Raw genomic sequence first — 15,807 nt, 5'->3', positions numbered from 1 at the left:
ACGTTTATCCACAGTGTGTAATGATGTCATCGGCAGCACAGTGTGATAGCAATGTGAGTGTAAAAGCTGCTTGTCATATTCTGCAGCCTAACAACTTGCTGTGTTCAAACCTTCAGATCTCCTAAAACGTTGGTTGTATTGACTTGAAATGTTTTTAAGGTACACGTGAAGGCATAGGAAACTTAAACTGTAGGTGCAAGTGGGGGACACTTGTAGCTAAATATTTTTAAAATGTAATTGCTATGGCATTATGAGAACATGAATCTTTACCTAGCAAAATGTGCTGCCTGCTCTGTTACACATTAAAAATGTCTCTAGAATTAAGAGGTGCAGAGAAACAAAAATATTAAGAGATGCAGAGAAACAAAAATATAGGTGGAAGTTGGAGACACTTGTGGCTATCACCTTTCATCACCATGGCATCATTACAACATTAAAAAAAAAAAACGTCCATCAAAATGCACTTTCTTGTTACACATGACTGTAACCTTCCCGTACCTCAACCTCAATTTTGTGGGCAGAGTGTATGTTCTAATGATACTATAGTTTTATGGAGTTTTCTTCTATGAAGTTTTAGGGTTATGTTAGTCACAGATGTTCCCCACTTGTACCTATATTTTTGGTTTCTTCCCCATTACCAAATTAAAGTTCAAAATGTTAGATAAGTGGACAGGAATGTGTAACAGGGCAGGGAGACCCCTTTTGATGGGCAGAGTGTTTTATGTTCTAATGATGCAGTAGTAATGAGATTGTAAGGGGAGAATGTGCCCAGCAACTTGTACCTATATTTTCAGTTTTGTACCCCCCACCTCAGAAATTTTGGTTCAAAGAAGAGAAGCAGACAGTAGTTTCACAGGTATAGATTTGTGACAGGTAGATTTATATTTAGGGGCCCACCCCAATGCTCCTTGCTATGTTAGTGGCCCCAGGGTCCCCAATTTATATATTCAATTTAGGACTCCTAGTTGCACTTTCCTCTGAAACAGCAACCCCAAAGTTCAATTTTCCTAATTTTTTACATTTGTAAATGTATATCTTGAAATTCTTTAAAGCTGGGGGCTGAAATTGTAGTAAATAGTATCCGAGGGTGTCCTGTGCAACCTGAAAATTACAAGTCATTGTGACACACAGTTTAGGAGATATGGAGGTTTGTACAGAGAGAGCTGTGAGAATGCAGAACAAACATGCAGACTTCACACACAGCTCTAGCAGTGGATACATTTCACAGACTTGTTTTTTTTTTAAATAGAAATCCCAGCTCGCGCTATCAGATAGGGACGGGGCTGCCTGTGTCCCATTCATATGAAGGCTGAACTGTGTGCTCACCTCTCATGGCAGCAGCAATCCTCTGAACGGATGACAGCTGAGCACAGTGCAGCCTCACTGAGATCCGTAAAAAAGTTGAGAGCTGCTGAGAAGAGGTGGGCGGGGTATTCACTGCAGCTGGGCGGAGCAACCCGCTAAAATCCTATGGGGAGAACTATGCATTTACCTAGCTTCCTGCTTCTGCAATTTTCACTGCTCTGTGCAACAGAGTGTTTCTAGTGTTGATTTGTTTTAAACTTGTGCACCAACCATGAATTTATTAATTCCCAGGTAAGTTGTATTAGACTGAACTGCTAGAATATAGCTCACTTCTAGAAATGAATGGGTCTGAAGGGTAAAAGGACTGGCTTTCCTGATAGTTTAGGGAATTATACGGCCACTACGAAGACAAATTAAGTTCTAATTTAAACAAATAGTAAACAAATTTCTCTATTGGTTATACAACTTATCAAATAGGGGATGGTCTAATTTCCCCATCTGTTCCCTAATAAGCAGGTGAGAAAGTTGAGGTTTATACATAAGTTCAATTGCCTTTATTTCTTCAACCTTCTGGTTATACATTTTTTTATGTCTGCATTTTCATTGCAAAGGGAATGATATTGAAGTAACTGTGTGTGTGTGAGATTACCCTTATTGTTTTTATGTTCAGGAAGCCTAGTGCTGATCCATGGGGAAGTTGTCCACAAAAGTGAGTTGAACACCTCTTCCGACTCTCGTCATGCCTACTCCTTCCATGTTATGGAATCAGAAAACGCCTCCTGGAGCCCTGACAACTGGTAGGATCCATAAATTATCAATGAACTATTAGACCAATTGTTTTTAGAACACCCAGTTCTCCCGCTCTGTTTTATACTTAATTGTAACTGATCCGCAAAAATCTGATTGGTTACCAATTGTTAGAAGGACCATAGTGGTTATAAGGACCCAGAGGCTTTGTAACCTAGCAGTTGCTCAAAAATCTTATCTGCTAACTATAAAGGGATGAATGAATTTAACACCTCATCAGCATAGGGGATAACAATAAACCACTGGTTGTGGGCAAAGGTCAAGCACTAAAACCCCTTTTGATGTTTAACATATTAGCAGCATTGTGCATTTTAAAGGTGAATGATTATTTATGGGCAGCAGGCAGAAAGCCATCAGGCACCACTGCTTTCTAGTGTATAACATATACCCTCAATATAGAGCATTTTGTAGTGGAAAGATATTCTGTAGATTGTGGATGGGAAGGATTTAAGTTCCAAACCCAGTTATTGAAGTGAGAAATATTAGAACCTCAGATGGCAGTAAATATTCTGCCATTTTAAAGTTGAGTTAGGTTGTAGCTAGCAAATAGAGTTTCTTTCCATTTCCCATCTGAAACACTGTATTATTCTTAGATATGCTGCAGAACCCATCTTTTATGGGACAGTTCAGTTTTAATTAGACAAACTGCCTCAAAGCACAACTTTTCAGGAGCTACCTAAAAAATGTATGCAAGCCTGAAGCTCATTTTTTTGGCTAGAAATAATACAAATTACTCCTATGCAATTGCGGTATTCATTTATTCACCTAATTTTTATTAAAAAAATGTATTATCCAGGATGACTATTCCATGAAAAAATTGCTTTTTTTACCATATCCACATTTTCTTTTGTTTAGGTTGCAACCCTCTTCTGGTCTACCATTTCCAACTTTGTACACATGACAAAACCTTAAGAAGCATTTGCTGGACCAGCCCTCACTCACTGCCATGGGAAAAATACTTTACACTATTATCTTTTACTGTCTTGTATGTTATAAGCAATCTTTATGTCCAATATTTTTTCCAGTAAAACAATTTAGGAATTCTCTTGTCACTTGTTCCTTGAAAATGGAATCTTTCAAAACAATTTTTTGTGTTGAGGAAAATGTGGTTTATTTTGCTCTTGGGAATTGTATACATCTTCAAAAAGTATGGAAACTTTTAACACTTAATACATGATACAGAGAATAAAACATTATACAAATTAAATAGAAACTGGCAAATCAACCTAAAAATTCAGTTACACATGTCACATTTTTCAATATTATGTAAGTTTTTTATACAGAATATTGAAGGGATTCTGATAGGAAGGGACTCTCATTAACAATAATTACACATTACAAAATTAAAGTGAGATGCATAAATGCGGATTGTGCATACAGCTACAGATACCAGCCTGTAATTTTTTTTTTTTTTTTAGCACAAACTTAGTAATTAAAGCTTTATTCATTTAGCTCAAATTCTGCATCTAAATGTACATCAGAAAATCAATAGCAACAGGTATAGACTACAGGACTAATACTAAAATATAAAAAAAACATAATTGACAGCCATTATTTTAGTATTGGATGGGCACCACAGGCTAAACTACCAATGACTTTTTGGATACCCTAACAGTTTGACTCTCTTCCATAAGCCCATAAGACTGCCGTCACTCTGGTAGTTAAATTCCCAAAATATCACAAATCATTTATTTGGGGGGGGGGGGGTGATGTCAATGTTGATCTGGCGTAATTGGCAACAACTGAAGCTCTGAGCGATAAAAATATGCCCATTCCATTCACTGGAGCATTGGTATCGGGTGCATTTGGCAATTGTGAACCTGTCACAGATTTTAAAATTAAACACAGATCTCTACATAGCCAACAATATTCACCAGTCCTACTCTTGAGTACAGTGTTCTCCCCAGCCTCTTTTAGGCAGGCGCAACACCTGGTACTTTTCAGTAACCACCCTGTTGGGGTAGTTACTGATGAGTTGGGTCAGTTTAGTACTCCCGCCTAAAATTTCTCCCCACCCCGCAAAAAAAAATTCTGGGTTGAGCACTGTAAAATAGTAGAACTGAAAAAAAAAATCTTCCTGAAAAAATTCCTACATATGACACTTTCAGTAGTGTTAGATGTCAGCATTCCCTGCTGCAAGCTGTGGCTCCATCCACCAACCTTTAGAAACTGGAGTAGGCTGACAGAGGAAAACAATAAAAGTACAGCAAAGGGCCAAATGTTCAACACAACTAAAGTGAGCTAAGGATCTTTTAGCAATCCCCTCTCTATGTCAGCAGTTTGACAGCAGTACTGGGAGGGAAAAATGTTTACTTTGTAGGGATCCGCTGTTTTCACCTGAACAGGGTCATTTTACAGGGAACCCACAGTTCCCCACAAGGGAAATATGCAGACGGCTATTGCTGAATTCTGAAAAGAACTGTTAAGTGCCTGTTAGAATAATCCACTTCCTATAGTTGATTCTGGGTCTCTGAATCTGAATATTTATTCAGACTAGGAGTTTTGACTTTGGACTGACATTGCTTGCACTATACTTGTTTTAGGTTAAACTTTTTCAGCATCATGAGTAGGGCAAATATAGGTTTATAGCTGAATTCCAATCGAACTGAAAAATTCACTATGCATTGTCGCCTCCCAACACTGAAAGTTAATGGCTTATGAAGTTTGGGAGGGGAAGAGGGATAAATTCTTTGCTCTCCAAGTAGCTGACCCTATTCTCAAATGCTTTTGGAATATGGGTGGCTCCTGGATTCCTGTAAATTTATGTGAAGATGTTGAGGAGTTGGGAAGCAGGAAAGATGAGTTACTTCAGGAGACCGGAGGAAACTTATCGGGGCAAAGAATAAAAAAAAGTATTTAATCTTATTTCTACTCCTCTAGAATAAACAAGTGATGATCCTTTGCAGTGCAATAGGGCTTCCACTGATTATTTTTTCAGTATAGCTGGAGTTTGCTTTAAATAGATCGGATGTGGTGCCCTAGACCTGGGCCTAATTTTATGATGGTGAATCTGAGTTTTCAAAAGTGACACAATAAATGCAATGGCTTCCGAAAGAACTGTGTTCAAATCAGGCTTGTATGATAAAGTACTACACAGTGCTGTAACACATACCAACTGGACTAGGCCTGCAAGACTTTATATTATTATGGATAGGACTGAATGTGCTCTATATATCTACAAATACTGCTCAAGTCTTTATCACTTAATATTCTTACTTCTTTCTCAAATCCACATGTAATACTTCTGGAAAAGAGTATGGAGTGAAGAGCATTGGACTAACTCACAGCAACCAATTCTAACCTAGGTCATTAGACTTCAGTAGAACCAACTACAGTGGTCCAACTTGGTATAAGTCCTGTTTGGACAAGAAAAATTTTGCTTGGCATACAACCTTTGCATTAAAACGTGTATGGGTCAAAATGAGTCATAACACTGCGTGCTACCCTTATTAACCTCTCTCGAGACAAAGCCACAACTGCCCACGAGAGTCAGTATGTTAGTTGCTACCATTCAGTGAACAACCCGAGCTATAACCCGAGAACTCTCTGTGAATTACATAACATCTCCTCCTCCTCCTCCCTTCTCAGCACCATCCTAGTAGGCACTCGACTATTCTCAGCAAGGTAAAGTGAGGTTCAATTTTTATTTATTTCATCTAATTGCTTTTGTATTTATTTATTTTAATACTAAGCAGTGTTTAAATTATTCTATACAACCCCATCAATGTATAATATGCTAATAACAATAGAATTTTTTCATGGGAACGGATTAATCATTTTCCTTTCATTTGTTATGAGGAATAATTTGTTTGGTATAAGTCCAAGGATCTGGAACGAATTAAGGACTTATACCAAGGTACCACTGTACATTGAAAGCAAAGCGCTTCCAGAACAGTCCCCCTCCTACTCCTTACTTTTTCAATAAAGTTTAACAGAAAGCTACAGCCCTGCGACTGGAAGTTCAAATACTGAAAATCAAAGCTTGTCTTAACAAGTTCCCTAAAGTGAAACTGTGTCCACTAGTTCCACTAAAATGGGTGAAAGGACCTCAGCCCTATGTAAGCTCTTACTGGGATTGGAGCCCTCACACAGGGATTTTTCACCTGCTTCAAGAGTCAGTTCTAAAGCCAGCCTTGTGATTTCCCATGCAGAGCAAGGGACTCAGACAGCCCCAAAAAAAAAAAAAATTTGACTATAGATAGAATTTAAAAAAAGCACAGGGCTAGTAGCTGAGGGTAACCAATTTTTTTAATAAAACAATCTCTGTAACATTAAAAATGACATTTGCTAGGATTGTAGAGCACAGACATTGCAGTACAGCAATACGCTGGTTTATTCCTAGCACCCCCATTCCCAGCCACTTTCTATATATACCAGCAATTAATCATTTCAAAATGTCAATTCCATCATACAACAGTTGTGTAAACAATGCTTTTAAAATGTACCTGAACTCACAATTGTTCTTTTTTTTATAAAATGGTCAGATAGTCTTCTACGAGGCAGAATTATACACCTTTTATTATTTATATGGAGATAGCATAACTTTTTTCTTTTCAATTCTGTCTGAATTGATAGGCCTGGAACTGACTAACCCAATCCATCCCCTCACCTGCCACCACCACTCACTACATTTCAGTGTCGAAAGCTAAAAAAAAGGGAGGTGCAGTCAGAAAAACAGCACAGGGATTTGGAATGGCTCACTGCTATAATTCACCGTAAGCTCTGTGTTAACACTAATGAAAAAGAATTATGCCAGTGCCTGCTTTAGGGATCCAGCAATTTCTGGGGTGCTTGTCAGATGCATTGATGTATGCTCTATGAATATAGAAACCAAGTAGACAGAAAGGGTTTTTTAGCAAAATTTCTGCATATATTTAGTGTAATAGTAAAATAATAAGGTTGGTACAATGCTTTTCGTATGCACAATACAGGATCTCACTGTTCCTGGTTCAAGAGTCAATTTCTAGATCACCTACTTCACAACTTTTTACATTTGGAAATTGCATACAGTCTAGGTATATTCACAGAATTTAAAAAGACATTATTTTATGTTACAGAACAATAATTGATACAAAGCAATTGTTACATTATGTCTAATATAGTCAAAAATGTAGGTACAGCAAACATACTTATAGTTATGTATTTAAACTGTTTTTTAAGAGTTAGTGAAGGTAAGTATATATATACACACACACATACAGCACAGTATAGTATTCACGATAGTTTAAATGTAAATAAGTGATGATCAATTGTTGGTAACTAAATGTCCTTGTTGTAGGGGTTTCTATATATAAAAATATATACATTGTTACAAATGTTTTCTATAAGTAATTATTTTATTATTGATAATATACCAGGCATAATTGAAATTGGTTGAGATAGCTACCTGATCCCAGGAGTATATAAGGTAACTGGAAGGGTGCTGCCACCGCAGCCCACCAATCAGCAAAAATGGTGTTTGAAGAGAGAGGTCACAAAACACTGGAAATATCTGTATAATAAAGTATTTATAAATAAACATTCTGTGTAATAGTCTATAAGGGTTCCTATAAACACTTTTTAAGGTAACAACTAAAGGTCTTAATAGAAGTTTAAGAATGATGTATAGCAGTTTTTTTTAGAGGTAATAGTTACCTGGTCCCAGGGTTGCTGAGAGTGTATCAGACAGAGCTGCAGTCGCAGCTCATTGTAATGTTGTTGTGGCGTGCATTTAGAGATCCCTGGACCTGCCCTATAAACACAAGGAGGGCAGCGTCCAGGGATTCCCCTGCATCATCACGCTTGAGGCTGGAGAAAGTCAGGATCACGAAAAGACTCTTTGGTCCATAGTCATTATGACACTGCACACACCGAACAAGATAAAACAAACATAAAACAAAACACTCAAGGTCCTTTTTTGCCCCCCCAAAGAATTCTGAAAATGAACATCTGGCCTGTCCGCCCATGTTACCACCTCACATCATCATTTTCAATACATAGACATTATTCCTGTACACCCATCATGTGACACAAAGCCTAGGCATTGATCACACGGTGCCTGACTAACAGGGGCATTGTGTTTGTTTCAATCCATTAGAGTCTGCATAGTGCAATATTTAGTGTCAGACAAACTTGTGATGTGAGAGGATGAACAACACACAGCCTGCATAGATAAATAGAAATTAGTTTTTTCAACCCTAAAGTGTGTGTATAGGGGTTTGTTTTTGTTAATTATGGATGAAGTAGTAAACTTACTCAATTTTTTTCAATAAATTTCAAGTTTGGCCCCTGACTAAAAGTTTTTAATTTCGGCCCTCTGTGTATTTTGAGTTTGACATACCTGCTCTGAATCATTCATTATTTTATAACTGATCATCACTTATTTGCATTTAAACTATAGTAAATACTATACTATGGAATATATACCTACCTTCACTAATTCTTATAGATTTAAGAACTGTTTAAAGACATACCTATAAGTATGTTTGCTGTACCTATATATTTGAATATATTAGACAAATGTAACAATTACTTTGTATCACTTATTGTTCTTTAACATAAGATTAATGTTCTTTATATTCTGTGAACATACCCTAGACTGTATGCAACCTTAAAAAAAGCACACAGCTACCCCTGAGAAAGCCTAAGAAGGGCGAAACACGTCGGGTTACTAGGCTGCGTGCAACACTTTCTCTTCTCCAATACATTGGTTGTTTACCATCATGCAATCTCCAAATGTAAAAAAGTTGTGAAGCAGGTGATCTTTGTCCAGAAATATACTCTTGAACCAGGAATGGTGAGATCCTGGAACAAGTATAGTGCATACAAAAAGCATTGCACTAACTGTATTATTTTACTATTACACTAAATATATGCATAAATTTTGCCACAAAAACCTGTCTACTTGGTTTTTATATTGTTTAAAATAGGGTTTGAAAATATACTAAGGATGTAAGGATTTGTGAGGATACCACTCCACTAACTCCTTTCTAGTTTTGTTCCAATCTGTTACAGTATGCTCTATGAGGACAAAGGCTACTTAAGGTTAAAAAGGCTTCACAAAACTCTAAAAACCCATCCATCAATTTGCTAAAACTGATATATTAGTTTTAAATAGTGTGCTAGTGTAGGCTGGATCAACTGAATGGAGTGTTCATGGGGTCTCATTCTCCTTGTTGGGTTATGTAAAAACGTAAAAATTACAGTGCTGCCACTAGAAATAGAGGGACCAGCACGGAGTTAGTCATGAAGCTAAAATGATCTTTCCATCCAAAATGGATAAAATAAATGGTAGTATGCTATTCAGACTTACAACTGAAAACGAAATATCAGTTTTGGAGAGAATAACATTTTAGTTTATCAGACCATAAACATAATGTGCAGGTAAAGTGGCAGAATCAAGTTGTCTATTTGGGTAGTAAAAGCTTCTAGCAGTGATACCAACGTGATGGATCCCACTAACCAAATGTAGCCAGTGTTAATGTTTACACTGCTATCAAATATAAGGATAAGAGCCACAGCAATGATCTGAGCAAAGACAGACATGACAGTCCCCTCAAATGTCTTCTTAGTACCGGGCCATTTAATTTCACCAATTGTGCTGCCACAAACAGAAGCTATAGTGTCACCGACTCCCACTGCCAGAACTCCACAATATGGGAGCAAGGTGGAGGGACCAGAAAGAGATGCAGAACACAGTCTTGGAAAGAGCCAAACTGGTAGAGACATCCCCAAAAGAAGGCAAATGTGTGACAAAATCAGCGGACCACTATCTCGCTCATCCAAGAACAATGTCAAAAGGGACCGTAAGGTCTGTCCAAGAGGCTTGATGCGGAAGTAGCGAATATATTCCAGTAGCACAAAAACAGCTAAGCATACCACAGCAGCCACGTAGAGTAATGGTCGATCATATATGACTCCAGGAACGTAGACGGCCACTGCAAGGAAGTGAAAATACTTGCGGGTTATCGTGGAGGCTTGTGGCTTTTTAGAGTCTGTGGATCTTTTTGAATTTTGAAACAAAACAACTCCACAGGCAATGAGAATGAGGAATGTCCAGAAGGCTAGGAGATACAATCGTGTTTTGCTCTTGACCAGAAACTCCAGCAGCCAGAAGAGTGGATGTCTTTTGATGAGGTATTGCAGCCAGGGCACAAAGATTCCCAGACCTAAAACTGCAGTCATCATGTAGAAAAATAACGAGGAGGTCCATGTGGAAGAGTCCATGAAAAAAAACAAAGCTGAGAAAATAATGCCCAGCAGGACCAAAGCAACTAATGTCACCAGCAAAAGGTAATCAACTGGATCTCCTTTACCACCCACAGCATTCAAAGAGCGCTTAATAAGCTGGTTAATGACAAAGCTGAGTCCACCAAGGACAACAAGAGTCTCCCCAGGGGTGAAGCACCGTGGCAGCAAGTAAAGAATAATCATGCTTAGATACACAAAGATGAGTAGCACCTCCAGAACTTCGATGACTTCTGACACGGCCAGAGAATTCTTCATAGTATACAGTACTGCACAACCAGTGGCTCCAGACACTATGCAGGTGTTTTTTGGCACAGGTTTGGTAATACCTAGTGCAATTATGGACAGGAAATAGGCCAAGGCCATTCCAGTAGCTGATACCACCACTCCGAACCTTTCAAAGTAAACATTGCCAGAAGACTTACACCTCTCCCTCATCACAATGCCCAGCAGAGGGATGATCATACTGGCTGGAAGAAGTCCACTATTAGCAGACGAGCGGTACTGAAATACTGCTCCGCCAGACTGGAGCAATCGGTCCCATTTGTGTTGCACATAAAAAGCTTGCACAGCCAAGGCCAGGGTGCACCAGGAAAAGCGATCCCACACCACAGAATGAATACTGAGAACGATGCAAAAGACCACAAGGGACTCCGCCACCAGCAGTTTATTCACCATGTTGCTAACGACCTCAAATCCAACAATGTTCTAACTCCCAGAAGGCTTTCAGAACTGATTCACACTCGTCATTATCTACAAACGTTTCCCCAGCTTTGCATGGTCTTTATGTGGAGAGATTGGTGATCATTCCTACAAAATATTTAATGTGTAAATAGATAAGATTGGTGAAAGTATATGGAAACAAAATCAATCAAATCTTGCAGGGAATTCATTTTTAATATTTTAAATCTGCAGCATTCATTATAATAAACCTGATGATCATACAATAAGCCAAGCAATATTTAGGCTACTGCTTATCACACTCAATTTTTTAATTAAAAAAAAACCATTAAAATGTATTTCAGAGCACACAAACACAACACATGTTCAATACTGCATGCATCAAGCCTAAAAATGACACGTGCTCATAAAATAAACACTCAAAAGCATACAAAACATTAAGTGAATAAATGTTATTAATGCATTAAAATTATTCCTTCAGCATGCACAGCAATATTTAATATCTATTACTCAGTATAGGTTTACGTATGTGAATGTATTTTTATGTGTATATGGGGGAAAGGGTTGGGGCATTTTATTTTGTTTTACTTTTTTACCTTATTTTTTTTTTTTTTTTTTTTTTTTTTAACTTAACCTTCCTAGCGGTAACCCCGGGTAGAAAAAAAAAGTTGCTGAAAGCTGATAGGTAAACCAATGGAAGGTATGGTTCTCCCCAGAGGGTTTTAGCCAGTTGCTCCGCCGGGCTGCTGTGAATACCCCGCCCACCTCTCCTCGGCAGCTCTCATCTTCTGCATGGATCTCAGTGAGGCTGCTCTGTGCTCAGAGGATTGCTGCTGCGATGAGAGGTGAGCACACAGTTCAGCCTTCATGTGAATGAGACACAGGCAGTCCCACACCTGTCTGAGAGCGCGAGCTGGGATTTCTATTTAACAAAAGAAAAAAAAGTCTGTGAAATGTATTCACTGCTAGAGCTGCGTGTGAAGTCTGCATGTCGTTCTGCATCCTCACAGCTCTCTGTGTACAAACCTCCATATCTCCTAAACTGTATGTCACAATGACTTTTAGTGTTGCACAGGGCACCCTCATAGATACTAGTTACTACAATTTCAGCTTTAACGAATTTAAGCTATACATTTACAAATGTAATAAGGTATGAAAATTGAACTTTGGGGTTGCTGTTTCAGAGGAAAGTGCAACTAGGAGTTCTAAATTGAATATACAAATTGGGGACCCCGGGGCCACTAACATAGCAAGGAGCATTAGGGTGGGCCCCTAAATATATACCTACCTGTCACAAATCTATACCTATGAAACTACTGTCTGCTGCTCTTTTTTGAACCCCAATTTCTCTGAGGTGGGGGGGGGGTACAAAACTGAAAATATAGGTACAAGTTGCTGGGCACATTCTCCCCTTACAATCTCATTACTACAGCATCATTGGAACATAAAACACTCTGCCCATCAAAAGGGGCCTCCCTGCCCTGCCACATTCCTGTCCACTTATCTAACATTTTAAACTTTAATTGAGGAATGGGGAGGTGTAAGAAACCAAAAATATAGGTACAAGTGGGGAACATCTGTGACTAACATCCCCTAAAACTTTATAACTATGGTATCATTAGAACATAAACTCTGCCCACTAAATTTCATTGAGGTTGAGGTACTGAAAGGTTACAGTCATGTGTAACAAGGAAGTGCATTTTGATGGACAGTTTTTTTTTAATGTTGTAATGATGCCATGGTGATGAAAGGTGATAGCCACAAGTGTCTCCCACGTCCACCTATATTTTTGTTTCCCTGCACCTCCTAATTCTAGAGAAATTGGAGTTTGAGGTAGAGATGCAGACAGATATGTGTAATAGAGCAGGCAGCACATTTTGCTAGGTATTTATTTTCTCATAATGCCATAGCAATTACGTTTTAAAAAGGTTTAGCCACAAGTGTCCCCCACTTGCACCTACAGTTTAAGTTTCCTATGCCTCCACATGTACCTTAAACATTTCAAGTCAATACAACCAACGGTTTAGGAGATTTGAAGGTTTGAACACAGCGAGTTGTTAGGCTGCAAAATATGACAAGCAGCTTTTACACTCACATTGCTATCCCAATGCACTGTCGATGACATCATTAACACACCGTGGATAAACGTCACAGACAGTGTTTTTATATAGAATATGGACAGTGATGAGAGGGGATCACTGGCTGCCTTGTCCCCATCTGATATCACATGCATGATGCTATTAAAGCATCGCCACATTTTTATCATTATATTAAAGAGTGACTTTCTCTGTAATATAATGGAAAAATGTGCTTTTTTTGTTTACACTTTTTTGAAGAGGACCTCTCCCCTTCAGTCTTTACTTCCATTTCGGTAAAGACCAAAGGGGAAATCTGCAGCCTCCTGGGATATTTGTGTCACATATCCCAAAAGGCTCTGCACTGCTCCTTGTGTACATGCACCTTCAGAGGATCTTTTATAATGTAAAAAAAAAAAGTGTTCAATCTCATGCATGTGCAGTGCAAGGCAGCACTGGACGTACAAGTGAGCATTAGAGAAAAGGTGGAAGCTGAGCCAGCATGGGCCCGCTGGGCTAATTTTGTAAAAGAATCAAGTGAAAAAAAAAGGTTTTCACAAAAGTTTACTTTAACTAAATATAGACACAGGAGCACATCTGAAGTTAGGCTGAATTCACACCGGCAGTAAGGTTACATTTGTTCATTCCTCATGCCAGGAACCACTGCTGCTTAAAAAACTGCTAGCTCTGAAAAAGCCCAACACTTACCACCTGTTTACCAATCCTAGGTGCCTAGCAGTTGCCAGAAGTCACTCACACATTCATTATACTATTACACTACTACAAATTAATACACTCCTAAAACTTAGAACACTAGTAAGTTGGGTCACAATACACGGCATAGGACAGTTGTGGCAAAATACATAGAATAGAAAAATTGGATATAATAACGGGGCAGGCATTACAAAGTTGGAACATTTAATTGGGAGAAGGTATAACATTGAAACAATAGGAGGTTACTGATTACCCATGGCATAAACAACTGGAAGCAGTAAATTTGCCATGTTTTGCCACACCCCCTTTTTGACCACCCGGCTACAGCTTCCCACCACCCACCTGAAAAGAATTTTGGGGAAGAACACTGGGAAGCTAATAGTAAATATAGCCTTACCTGATCCGCTGGCGTCCCGCACCGTCCATCGTCGCGATCTCTGTATTCTTCCTTCGACGTCTTTTGCACACGATGAGTCACTGGGGGAGTTCCCGGTGATGTTGGTGCGTGTGTACGTTGCCGGTGGGGTGGGATATTCAAAAGCTATTTTTTTTGCATTCAATACAAAATAACTGTACTGAATGCAATACATTGGATTTAAATGTGTAAAAGCAGTACATTGTTTTCAAGAACATTTATTTTACAGTATAATAAAATAGTATAAGTATATTTTTTTTTTAATTAAAAAAAATATATTTTGTTTTTTAATTTATTATTTTACATGATTTTGTGTTTCAAACTTTATTATACTCATACTGTTATAATAAACTGTAAAATAAATTTTTATGAAAAGCAATGTACTGCTTTTAGACATATAAAACCAGAAAGCAATGAACCGCTAGGGAGGTTAATTTAAATTATTTTACCACATTATGTGCAGATAGTTCTCTTTGCCCTGCAAAGACCCCCAATGTGCCTCATGCACTACCCTCAATTATTATAGTCGTTATACATCTGTACACATTCTGATTTTTTTTTCAGATAGCTGTGAACCTGGATGTGCTGAGAGCAGAAAACTTCAAAGGCTTTTGGTACAGAGAAGGGATCAGATGTGAAATTGCCACTCCATGCTGAGTGACTTTCTTGTGGTCCTAGGCTCCCTGAAGGGGCAGTAGAGTCCAGGGGGCAGCAGAGGGGTTGACTTGTGCACCTGTGAATCTCCCTAACAGGGACACAGAAATAAAAAGCTGGCAGGGAATCGAAGCCCTTATCACTCCATCCTAATCTAAAATAGGTTTAGGCTTTAGGTAAAATTTTTTAAAATGTACTACACTAAATATAAATTGGGATCAGGCAGTTGTGTATTGTAAAAAAGAAGTCCTATGTCCCTTCTGCAATAAGACAAACCTACCTGCCTGATCACAATTTTCTTCAGGATGTACACAGAGCTACCCATGTACACCTCCCTATACATTCGTTTTAATATATTGGAGCAAACTGGGATGACTCCCTAATCAAGCCAAACATTTTATATAATAGCTAGCCAGGGGGGTATATATTGTACACATAGTAAAGACACGAGGCTGTGTGAGAAATTATTTCCATATTGTGTGACATACAGTGAGGAGATGAAGGTCTCCGGGAAGATGGCTGCTAAGTAGTAGACAAAGGGGTGCAGGCTAGGCTGGGGTGTTACAGTAGTGCCTAGACCCCCCTATTTAGCTGAGCCCTTCCCTTCATCTCACAGAAATATCCCGACATTACCAAGTGACATAAATCCCCATATTATCCACCCATCATCTTCCTCACCTCGGATAGCGCCATCTTGGTCCCAGGCCACCTGACAGGCAATGACGTCATTTGAAGCCGCTCGACTTCCGGCGGCGTTGAATTTGCTTGACCCCTGTGTTAGTGTGGCGGGAGGGTGGTGTAGGCTCGCGTGTACGGTGCTTTGAGGAAAAGAGACGGAGATGGCAGCCGCCGGGGGTTTGGACGTGAGGTAAATAATTACCGGTAGTTCATTTGACGGAAAGTCATTCCGCTACTTCTACTGTACTCTGG

General features: G+C 38.8%; 3 protein-coding genes across 15 annotated transcripts in view; 2 read left to right on the top strand and 1 right to left on the bottom strand.

Annotated features, from left to right (window-relative positions):
* The window catches only part of PHYHD1 (phytanoyl-CoA dioxygenase domain containing 1), a 64,651-nt gene extending 61,495 nt beyond the window's left edge, over window positions 1-3,156 (top strand). For all 5 annotated transcript variants that reach the window (XM_072431752.1, XM_072431750.1, XM_072431751.1 and 2 more), the window contains exons 10-11: window positions 1,976-2,102; window positions 2,968-3,156. In XM_072431752.1, coding sequence (XP_072287853.1) covers window positions 1,976-2,102; window positions 2,968-3,013 — 173 coding nt within the window. In that variant the 3' untranslated portion in view covers window positions 3,014-3,156. The remainder of the gene's footprint in view (window positions 1-1,975; window positions 2,103-2,967) is intronic.
* Window positions 2,854-15,591, bottom strand: DOLK (dolichol kinase). Of its 3 annotated transcripts, none has more exons than XR_011923585.1 (3): window positions 15,556-15,591; window positions 7,499-11,148; window positions 2,854-7,396 (listed from the first exon to the last, which is right to left on the bottom strand). XR_011923585.1 is itself a non-coding variant. In XM_072431747.1 (2 exons), exon 2 carries the CDS (start codon window positions 11,014-11,016, stop codon window positions 9,451-9,453), a length of 1,566 nt encoding a protein of 521 aa, XP_072287848.1. In that variant the 5' UTR covers window positions 11,017-11,148; window positions 15,556-15,591; the 3' UTR covers window positions 2,854-9,450. The 3 variants fall into 3 exon arrangements, 1 of the variants encoding a protein (XP_072287848.1); XR_011923586.1 differs by having other exon boundaries at window positions 2,854-7,603; window positions 7,747-11,148; XM_072431747.1 differs by having other exon boundaries at window positions 2,854-11,148.
* Window positions 15,592-15,606: 15 nt separating this feature from the next.
* The window catches only part of NUP188 (nucleoporin 188), a 51,865-nt gene continuing 51,664 nt past the window's right edge, over window positions 15,607-15,807 (top strand). For all 7 annotated transcript variants that reach the window (XR_011923584.1, XM_072431736.1, XM_072431737.1 and 4 more), the window contains exon 1: window positions 15,607-15,745. Coding sequence is in view for 6 of the 7 variants with exons in the window: in XM_072431736.1 (XP_072287837.1) it covers window positions 15,717-15,745 (29 nt within the window). In the remaining variant the exon portion in view is untranslated. The remainder of the gene's footprint in view (window positions 15,746-15,807) is intronic.

The sequence above is a fragment of the Pyxicephalus adspersus genome, chromosome Z (assembly GCF_032062135.1).
Source record: "Pyxicephalus adspersus chromosome Z, UCB_Pads_2.0, whole genome shotgun sequence".
Classification (NCBI taxonomy): domain Eukaryota; kingdom Metazoa; phylum Chordata; class Amphibia; order Anura; family Pyxicephalidae; genus Pyxicephalus; species Pyxicephalus adspersus.
The sequence above is the reverse complement of the archived record's forward strand: the minus strand, read 5'-3'. Positions and strand labels throughout refer to the sequence as shown.